At 40.5% G+C, this 11276-nt stretch overlaps 1 protein-coding gene across 1 annotated transcript; it reads right to left on the bottom strand.

The window, feature by feature from the left end:
• Positions 1-8756: 8756 nt before the first annotated feature.
• On the bottom strand, positions 8757-9122 carry LOC123315943. Its single transcript, XM_044901851.1, has one exon. The coding sequence runs from the start codon at positions 9120-9122 to the stop codon at positions 8757-8759; it is 366 nt and encodes a 121-aa protein (XP_044757786.1).
• Between the last annotated feature and the right edge of the window lie 2154 nt (positions 9123-11276).

The following is an 11276-nucleotide window of genomic DNA, read 5'->3' on the forward strand; positions in this document are numbered from 1 at the left end:
ACGAGACCCAATTCAAGGGGGACCTGGCGGCACCCGCGCTCAGGGCATTGGCATACCCTCGACTATGTGATCGTGAGAAGGAAAGATCTGAAAGAGGTGTTGGTCACTAAACCCAGAGCAGATCTGGAGTGCTGGACTGATCATAGGCTGGTAATCTCGAGAATGAAAATCTCAATGCGCCCAAAATACCAACGCAAGCCGAAGTATCTAAGAGAGCGCCTTCAAATATCCAAACTACAAAACCCTTCTACAAAGGACAGATTCACAGCTGCCGTCAAAGATAGCCTAACACCACCGGATTATAACGACGACATTGAGACTCATTGGCTCCGTTTCAAGTCATCCCTTACAAATACAGCGAAAGAAATACTGGGCACAGAAAGCTCCCGAAAATCCCCAGACTGGTTTGCCGACAGCGAAACTTATATCGCACCCCTTTTGGACGCAAAACACAAAGCGATGAAAACCGCAATTAACAAGCCTGGCGATGTTGCAGCCCAAATAGGTTTCATAAACATAAAACGCGAGGTCCGTCAAGAAATAAGAAAAATCAAGGACAGCTGGTGGAAAGAAAAAGCTAGGGAAATACAAGCTTACGCCGATAACCATGACTACAGGCGTTTTTTCGAAGCTATTAAAACTGTTTACGGTCCAAGCAGAAAAACTAGCTTTCCTATAAGAGATGCTCATGGAGCTATTCTAACTGATGATAGAAAAATTCTCGAAAGATGGAAGGAGCATTACTCACAGGTCTTGAATCAAAATAACGACTCGGATTTATCCATTTTAGACCTGCTCCCCGCGTATAGTCCGATGACATCGCTTGATGACGAAATCTCAATGTCGGAAATCATAAGCGCGATTAAAAATATGAAAAATGATAAGTCACCTGGTCTAGACGGCATTCCGGCGGAGATATTCAAAGCCTTGGATGAGGACATTGTCAATAGTCTCCTAATACTATTCCGCAAGATCTGGGAACAGGGAGATGTGCCACAAGACTTCAGAGACGCTTTAGTTATCAACCTCTATAAGAACAAAGGCGATACGTCGAATTGCAACAATTACAGGGGCATATCGTTGCTTAATGTGGCCGGTAAAATTCTCTCGAAGATTATGGCTAATCGTCTGGTTCCACTCTTAGAGAAGCTTTTACCTGAATCCCAGTGCGGCTTTCGACCAAATCGAGGTACGGTGGACCTAATTTTTACACTGCGACAGCTACAAGAAAAGGCCCGTGAACAACAATCAAGGATTTATACAGCCTTCATCGATTTAAGCAAGTCATTCGACTCGGTGAATCGGAGAGCGCTATGGAAAATCATGGCACGTCTTGGAGTACCCGAAAAATTCCTAGCAGTGTGTAAAAGCCTTCATACCAACAACACCGCTAGAATACAGCATAATGGCTCTACAACCGACCATTTCTCAACCAACTCTGGAATAAAACAAGGCTGCGTATTAGCGCCTTTACTGTTCAATATTTTCGCCATAGCTGTATCGATAATTGCTGACATGAGCATGCCCGTAAGAGGTGTTGGGATAAGATTCAGATTTGATGGAGGCCTGTTTAACCTGAAGCGCCTCAGAGCAAAAACCCGTACCAAGTTTATCACGGAACTTCAATATGCAGACGACTGTTCACTCATCGCTAGCAGCTCAGAGGATCTACAGATAATGATGGACACCTATAAACATATATACGAAGCTTTAGGCCTTAGACTCAATATTGACAAGACCAAAATCCTGGTAAGTCCGCCAGAAAGCCTTCAAACAGATATCAGCCTGGACAATGAAACTCTAGAACAGGTCGAGCAGTTCAAATACTTGGGAAGCTTCATAAATACTAGGGCTAACCTTGACACGGAAATACACAACCGTATCAATTCGGCATCACGGGCATTCTGGAAGCTGAAAGACAGAGTGTTCCAAAATCACGACCTCAATCTGAAGACCAAGACAGCTGTTTACAGAGCAGTGGTCCTCCCAACGCTTCTTTACGGAAGCGAAAGCTGGACTCCCTACAGGCGACATATTAAACAGCTTGAACAGACGCAGCAACGTCATCTAAGACAGATAATGCACATCAGATGGTTCCACAAAGTTTCGAATGCAGAAGTCTTGCAGCGCGCGAGTTGTACAACAATTGAGACTCAAGTAACGAGGGCCCGACTCAGATGGAGCGGCCACATTCTGAGGATGCAGGACACAAGACTCCCCAAAATAGCTCTATACGGCGAAATCACTGAGGGAGCCCGGAAACCAGGAGGCCAGTATAAGCGGTTTAAGGATACACTACATCAATCCCTAAAATCAGTTAATGCTAATCATAACTGGGAACAACTAGCGTTAGACAGGTCACAGTGGAGGTCTTTGGTCCACAGTTATAATGGAGAATCGAGAAGGATACAGCGGCGGCCAGATCTGGTTGGAGACTATCCATGCCCTGAGTGTGGAAGGATCTGCAGGTCACGGTTGGGTCTCTTTAGTCACAGGAGGGCACACAGTCGCAACTAGCACTGAGAAGTTACAAGTCTGTTCAAATTTATTTATTTTTTTTTTCTTTTTTTTTTCTTCTTTTTGTAGATTTATTCCCGGTAACGGGATACAGCAATGAATGAATGAATGAATCTCACAGACATACTCATGTCAGCAATTATCGACACAGCTATGGCGAAAATATTGAATAGTAAAGGCGCAGCCTTGTTTTATACCGGAGTTGGTTGAGAAATGGTCGGTTGTAGAACCATTATGCTGTATTCTAGCGGTGTTGTTGGTATGAAGGCTTTTACACACTGCTAAATATTTTTCGGGTACTCCAGGACGTGCCATGATTTTCCATAGCGCTCTCCGATTCACCGAATCAAACGCCTTACTTAGATCGATGTAGGCTGTATAGATCCTTGATTGTTGTTCACGGACCTTCTCTTGCAGCTGTCGCAGTGTGAAAATTAGGTCCACCGTACCTCGATTCGGTCGTAAGTCGCACTGGGATTCCGGGATTCCGGTAATAGCTTTTCTAAGAGTGGAACCAAACGATTAGCCATAATCTTCTAGAGAATTTTACCGACCACACTAAGCAACGATATGTCCCTGTAGTTATTGCAAATCGACGTATCGCCTTTGTTCTTATAGAGGTTGATAACTAAAGCGTCTCTGAAGTCCTGTGGCACATCTCCCTGTTCCCAGATCTCGCGGAATAGTGTTAGGAGACAATTGACAATGTCTTCATCCAAGGCTTTGAATTTCTCCGCTGGAATGCCGTCTAGACCAGGTGACTTATCATTTTTCATATTTTTAATAGCACTTATGATTTCCGACATTGAGATTTCGTCATCAAGCGATGTCATCGGACTATACGCGGGGAGCAGGTCTAAAATTGATAAATCCGAGTCGTTATTTTGATTCAAGACCTGTGAGTAATGCTTCTTCCATCTTTTGAGAATTTTTCTATCATCAGTTAGAATAGCTCCATTAGCGTCTCTTATAGGGAAGTTAGCTTTTCTGCTTGGACCATAAACAGTTTTAATAGCTTCGAAAAAACGCCTGTAATCATGGTTATCGGCGTAAGCTTGTATTTCCCTAGCTTTTTCTTTCCACCAGCTGTCCTTGATTTTTCTTATTTCTTGACGGACCTCGCGTTTTATGTTAATAGAACATTTTTGGGCTGCAACATCGCCAGGCTTGTTAATTGCTGTTTTCATCGCTTTGTATTTTGCCTCCAGAAGGTGTGCGATATGAGTTTCTTTGTCGGCGAACCAGTCTGGGGATTTTGGGGAGCGTTCTGTGCCCCGTATTTCTTTCGCTGAATTTTTAAGAGATGATTTGAAGAGAAGCCAATGACTCTCAATGTCGTCGTCATAATACGGTGGTGTTAGGCTATCCTTGACGGTAGCTGTGGAGCTTTCCTTTGTAAAAGAGTTTTGTAGTTTGGAGATTTGAAGGCGCTCTCTTAGTAACTTTGGCTTGCGTTGGTATTTTGGGAGCATTGAGATCTTCATTCTCGAGATTACTAGCCAATGATCAGTCCAGAACTCCAGATCTGCTCTGTTTTTAGTGACCATCACACAGTCGAGAGCATGAGTATGGAGTTCTGGACTGATAATTGGCTAGTAATCTCGAGAATGAAGATCTCAATGCTCCCAAAATACCAACGCAAGCCAAAGTTACTAAGAGAGCGCCTTCAAATCTCCAAACTACAAAACCCTCTTACAAAGGAAAGCTCCACAGCTACCGTCAAGGATAGCCTAACACCACCGGATTATGACGACGACATTGAGAGTCATTGGCTTCTCTTCAAATCATCTCTTAAAAATTCAGCGAAAGAAATACGGGGCACAGAACGCTCCCCAAAATCCCCAGACTGGTTCGCCGACAAAGAAACTCATATCGCACACCTTCTGGAGGCAAAATACAAAGTGATGAAAACAGCAATTAACAAGCCTGGCGATGTTGCAGCCCAAAAATGTTCTATTAACATAAAACGCGAGGTCCGCCAAGAAATAAGAAAAATCAAGGACAGCTGGTGGAAAGAAAAAGCTAGGGAAATACAAGCTTACGCCGATAACCATGATTACAGGCGTTTTTTCGAAGCTATTAAAACTGTTTATGGTCCAAGCAGAAAAGCTAACTTTCCTATAAGAGACGCTAATGGAGCTATTCTAACTGATGATAGAAAAATTCTCAAAAGATGGAAGAAGCATTACTCACAGGTCTTGAATCAAAATAACGACTCGGATTTATCAATTTTAGACCTGCTCCCCGCGTATAGTCCGATGACATCGCTTGATGACGAAATCTCAATGTCGGAAATCATAAGTGCTATTAAAAATATGAAAAATGATAAGTCACCTGGTCTAGACGGCATTCCAGCGGAGAAATTCAAAGCCTTGGATGAAGACATTGTCAATTGTCTCCTAACACTATTCCGCGAGATCTGGGAACAGGGAAATGTGCCACAGGACTTCAGAGACGCTTTAGTTATCAACCTCTATAAGAACAAAGGCGATACGTCGATTTGCAATAACTACAGGGACATATCGTTGCTTAGTGTGGTCGGTAAAATTCTCTCGAAGATTATGGCTAATCATTTGGTTCCACTCTTAGAAAAGCTATTACCGGAATCCCGGAATCCCAGTGCGACTTACGACCGAATCGAGGTACGGTGGACCTAATTTTCACACTGCGACAGCTGTAAGAGAAGGCCCGTGAACAACAATCAAGGATCTATACAGCCTACATCGATCTAAGTAAGGCGTTTGATTCGGTGAATCGGAGAGCGCTATGGAAAATCATGGCACGTCCTGGAGTACCCGAAAAATATTTAGCAGTGTGTAAAAGCCTCCATACCAACAACACCGCTAGAATACAGCATAATGGTTCTACAACCGACCATTTCTCAACCAACTCCGGTATAAAACAAGGCTGCGCCTTTACTATTCAATATTTTCGCCATAGCTGTGTCGATAATTGCTGACATGAGTATGTCTGTGAGAGGTGTTGGGACAAGATTCAGATTTGATGGAGGCCTGTTTTACCTGAAGCGCCTCAGAGCAAAAACCCGTACTAAGTTTATCACGGAACATCAATATGCAGACGACTGTTCACTTATCGCTAGCAGCTCGGAGGATCTACAGATAATGTTGGACAATTATAAACATACATACGAAGCTTTGTGCCTTAGACTCAATGTCGACAAACCAAAATCCTGGTTAGTCCGCCAGAAAGCCTTCAAACAGATATCAGCCTGGAGAATGAAACTCTAGAACAGGTCGACAGGTTCAAATACTTGGGAAGCTTCATGAATACTAGGGCTAACCTTGACACGGAAATACACAACCGTATCGTATCAATTCGGCAACACGGGCATTCTGAAAGCTAAAGGATATAGTGTTTCAAGATCGCGACCTCAATCTGAAGACCAAGACAGCTGTTTACAAAGCAGTGGTCCTCCCAACGCTCCTTTACGGAAGCGAAAGCTGGACGCCCTACAGGCGACATATTAGACAGCTTGAACGAACGCAAAAACGTCATCTAAGACAGATAATGCACATCAGATGGTTCCACAAAGTTTCGAATGCAGAAGTCTTGCAGCACGCGAGTTGTACAACAATTGAGACTCAAGTAACGAGGGCCCGGACTCAGATGGAGCGGCCACATTCTGGGGATGCAAGACACAAGACTCCCCAAAATAGCTCTATATATTATGACTTTTACTGTGTTCAGTATTGAATTTCACATTTATCAAAAATGACGTCCCTTGATCTTACGAGTTTCTTTTGTTCTATAGACCATATTCGATAACCATCGTCATTTTCATAACCCATAAGAATACCTTTAATAGCTTTCCTTTCCACTTTCCTCCGATGCTTTTTCGGAACATGAGCATAGCAACTAATACCTATGATTCTCGAATGGCTCAATTTAGGTTTCTTATTGAACCATATTTCATTGGGAGATTTTCCTTCAACACTTGATTTATCAGTCCGACATAGAATGTATGTTGCTGTGTTGATTTATTCTGCCTAAAAACTTCGAACGAAAATTCCTTCTCTACCGTGCATTAAAGCTCTTGCGGTTTCAACAACAGTTCGGTTCTCTCTTTCTGCACACCCATTCTGTTGTGGCGTATATGGCATGATCAGTCTTTGTTGTATTCCATAATGGTTTAGTATTTTTCTTACTCTTATATTGTCGAACTTACCACCATTGTCCGAAATGATTTTTTTCACGCCATATCCTGCAGCTTTAATTTGCGCAGGGACAATGTTTACATTATCTATCACTTCTGATTTGTGTTTCATAAAATATATGAAACGATACCTGCTATAATCATCCTTGAATATGACAAAATATCGATAGCCAGATTTGGATGGGTCAAATGGACCACAAACATCAGTATGTAAGAGTTCGCCAGGAGCACTAGCTCGATCTCTCGTACCAAATTTGATTACATGAGCTTTTCCATAGACACAACCTTCGCATAATCCACTATCAAGATTAACATATAATCCCAGTTCCCTTTTCAGTATTGCTTTTATATATCTCTTATGTTGATGTCCAAATCTTTCATGATATAACTGTAAAACATTATCATTATTAACTAAATTAATTTCTTTGGAATTTTCTGGCTCTAGAGACTTCATTTTAAGTTCGAACAATCTTCCTGAACAATTTCTTGATCCAACAAGTATTACTTCTCCTGATAGCTTGAAATAACATTCTTCTGTTGTTGAAACGAATTCACTTTCTGGATTCTTATCTTGTGCTGACAATGTTGAAAATAAGTTTTTCTTGATACTTGGAACATACCACACTTCAATCAGAGGAAAAACTTGCATTCTTCCGTTCACGTTTGTTTTCACTCTAACTGTACCTTTTCCTAATGCTGGTACTGACTCTCCATTTGCTGTTGTTATTTGATGATGATTATTAAATAGTAAATAGCTCTCGAAAACGTCACTTTGATTGGCAATGTGATTGGTTGCGCCATTATCCACGAATCCACGTACCAATTTTCTTTATCATTTTCTAGTTAACTAGGAGTTTTTCTTCTGGTATATCTATACCTGAAAATTCACCTACAATGTCCTCTCTAATATCTTCGAGTAAATCTAGTTTATTTGATTTTAAGAGGGGATTGATTAATATTAATGATCCGCCGTGCTGTTGTTTGGCTATATTGTCAGCTATATTGTACCCTCTTAATGCTAATCTCGAGAGAATTTCTGTTTCATTTCTTGTAATCCAATCTTCGGTTATACATACAATATCAGGCTTCAGTTCCTCTTGACACTCATTCAAGCATTCAATTTTGTTTTGGATAGATTGCATATTTATGTTCAATATTTTGATTGGTGTTTGTTTTTTAGCTGTATCTATTGGGTTTCGAACTGAAAATTTTTAATTGATTTTTCTTCTCTCATTTTCTCCAATGAGAAATTGTAGCGAGCAAAAGCAACTTCTGTTGGCCAAAATTTTGTGTCATAAATTTGTTCTTTGTATTTCATGGATAATCCTATTTGAAAACATTTGTTATCTTGTATTTTGTGATATGTTTCTATATTTTTATAGAAATTTCTTCATTCTGGTTTATATTAAGTTTTTGGGAAATATATTTTCTAATTATCTCTTCTGTAACTAGATTCTTTACTCTGGATATAAAAAGCCAGACCTTTTTTTCCTTTGTTTCCCTTCCTTGAAATTCTGAATTTTCCTCATTCTCTAATGGAGCTGTTCCAACATTCGATGTTTATTTTGTTGATAACCTTTTCTTTCTTTGGGATTGTACTACTGTGTAATCAGAATTCACTTCTCTTACTTCTTCGGGTAGTTGTACTCTATCACTGTTCTGCTGATTTCCTGTCTCATTAGCGATTTCTATTCTTGCATTTAAATTTTTTGTTTTTGGAATATGCTTCGTCTCAGTACTCCTTGTTAAATCTATTTGCTCTTGCTTTGAGATTACTTGTTTCCTCTGATTTCGTGAAGTAAATGGTGTAGCTTCTGGTTTTGGTAGTTGTTTGATATTAGTAGGAGTTTTGGATTCACTTGACCTAATATTTCTTGTTATGTCACTGTAAGTCTGTTTTGATGATTCTTCAGATACATTATTTATTTTCCGGTTTATGTGTGTTTCAAAATTTAGCAACTTAGAGTCAACAATAGTCTCCCATTTTTCTATCATGTTATCACAAAATTGTTTCATCATCTCATCCATTGATTCTTTTATATGTAATTTAATTGTATTATTTCGATTAGTTGAATTCAGTGACTCTTTTTTCCAAATTCTCCTCTAATTCTTTCACATATTCTTTCAGCTTTCTGATTTCCTCCGATAATATTTCAGTTTCAAACATTTTCTTCTCAAGTTTCATCTCACAATCTTCGTTCAAAGTGGTCATAACATCTTCTTTGTCTGAGATGGATTTTTCCAATATCGCTATTTTTTCTTCAAGCTTGTCTCTAGATAATTCATTGGTTGGTAGTTCATTGGTTAATTCCTCGTTTTTCAATTTAAGTAAGTTTACAACTTCATTTTTTTCTTGTAGCAAATTCTTAGATTCTTTTAGGTTTTTATTTTCTTGTTTAAGTTTCCTGATTTTTTGCATCATATTATTCATTTCCTCACGACACTGTGGGCAGTAGAGAACTACCTTCCTTTTTGTAAGTGGAAAGCATTTCTCTTCGGAGGCTGAGAATGCTGCACACCCCTGCACTACTCCTCCACTGTGATCTGTTTAACGCTAGTTGTTCCCAGTTATGATTGGCATTGACTGATCTCAGGGATCGATGTAGTGTATCCCTAAACCGCTTGTACTGGCCTCCTGGTTTCCGGGCTCCCTCAGTGAATTCGCCATATAGAGCTATTTTGGTGAGTCTTGCATCCTCAGAATGTGGCCGCTCCATCTGAGTCGGGCCCTCGATACTTGAGTCTCAATTGTTGAACAACTCGCGCGTTGCAAGACTTCTGCATTCGAAACTTTGTGGAACCATCTGATGTGCATTATCTATCTTAGATGACGTTGTTGCGTTTGTTCAAGCTGTTTATTATGTCGCCTGTAGGGCGTCCAGCTTTCGCTTCCGTAAAGAAGCGTTGGGAGGACCACTGCTTTGTAAACAGCTGTCTTGATCTTCAGATTGATGACTAAAGCGCCTCTGAAGTCTTGTGGCACATCTCCCTGTTCCCAGATCTTGCGGAATAGTGTTAGGAGACAATGTCTTCATCCAAGGCTTTGAGTATCTCCGCTGGAATGCCGCTTAGAACAGGTGACTTATCATTTTATTATATTTTTAATCGCACTTATGATGACTATACTCAGGGAGCAGGTCTAAAATGGATAAATCCGAATCGTTATCTTGATTCAAGACCTGTGAGTAATGTTCCTACCATCTTTCGAATTTTTTTATTATCATCAGTCATAATAGCTCCATGAGCAGGGGGTGTAAGGGGGAGGAATGCGTTTTATGGCCTCTCCTCTCAAATGCCAACCTCACCTACTCGCGGTGCACCCTGTTCTTACGAACGAGGCTCTGGCGACTGAACCTGAGCGGTATATCTCTGTTTCTCACAATCACCTAGCTTAAAAATTGGCTTGAGCAGGAAATGGCTCTCTGCATTGCTTAAGTTACGTCTCAGACCTTGTCGTCTCAGGTTACCTGTGCCACAAGATAATATAGTCGTGACCGCAACCAAAGTTGCACTGACAGCGTTACCAGTAGAGCTTTAAAACACCTTCTAACGCAGCTCCTACAAAAAGATGGATCAGTCGAACAGAACAAAATTTGTATCCGGAGGTAAAATACCCTCCCATTCGTATCTCCAGGGGAGGGTGCCTTAGCGAGTGAATCATCGTACAAGAACCAATGAAGAGCTCACAGCTTTTGCAGCATGGAACGTCAGAACCTTGCTAGACAACCCCAAGGCCGACCGACCAGAGAGGCGTGGCATTCCTATTAGAACTATCGATCTGAAATTCAACATGTGCATCTCATTTCGAAAACTATGTGCAGTTTCAAGATTTGGTTCGAATTGATCCAACAGTTTTCGGGGAATTGATATCACCCTTTGCCGAATAGACCACTGAAATCTCAATTCCTATCTGCACTATCGAACTGAAATTCAACATGTGCATCTCAATTCGAAAACTATGTGCAGTTTCAAGATTTGGTTTGAATCGATCCAATAGTTCCTTAGGAATTGAAATGATATTTTGCCGAATCGACTACTGAAATCTTCATTCCTATCGATCTGAAATTCAACAGGTGCATCTCAATTCGAAAACTATGTGCAGTTTCAAGATTTGGGTCGAATTGGTTTAACAGTTTTTGAGGAATTGATATCACACTTTGCCGAATAGACCACTGGAATCTCGATTCATATCTGCACTATCGAACTGAAATTCAACATATGCATGTCAATTCGAAAACTATGTGCAGTTTCAAGATTTGGTTCGAATTGATCCAACAGTTTTCAAGGAATAGATATCACACTTTGCCGAATTGACCACTGAAATCTCAATTCCTATCTGAACTATCGAATAGAAATTCAACATGTGCATCTCAATCCGAAAACTATGTACAGTTTCAAGCTTTGGTTCGAATTGATCCAATAGTTCCTCAGGAATTGAAATTATATTTTGTCGAATCGACTTCTGAAATCTCCATTCCTATTAGAACTATCGATCTGAAATTCAACATGTGCATCTCATTTCGAAAACTATGTGCAGTTTCAAGATTTGGTTCGAATTGATCCAACAGTTTTTGAGGAATTGATA

Source organism: Coccinella septempunctata, chromosome 6 (assembly GCF_907165205.1).
Source record: "Coccinella septempunctata chromosome 6, icCocSept1.1, whole genome shotgun sequence".
NCBI classification, from domain to species: Eukaryota; Metazoa; Arthropoda; class Insecta; order Coleoptera; family Coccinellidae; genus Coccinella; species Coccinella septempunctata.

What these genes read in the sequence shown, in the direction of transcription:
- LOC123315943 (XM_044901851.1), bottom strand. Translation starts at nt 9,122, where the DNA reads ATGAATAATATGATGCAAAAAATCAGGAAACTTAAACAAGAAAATAAA.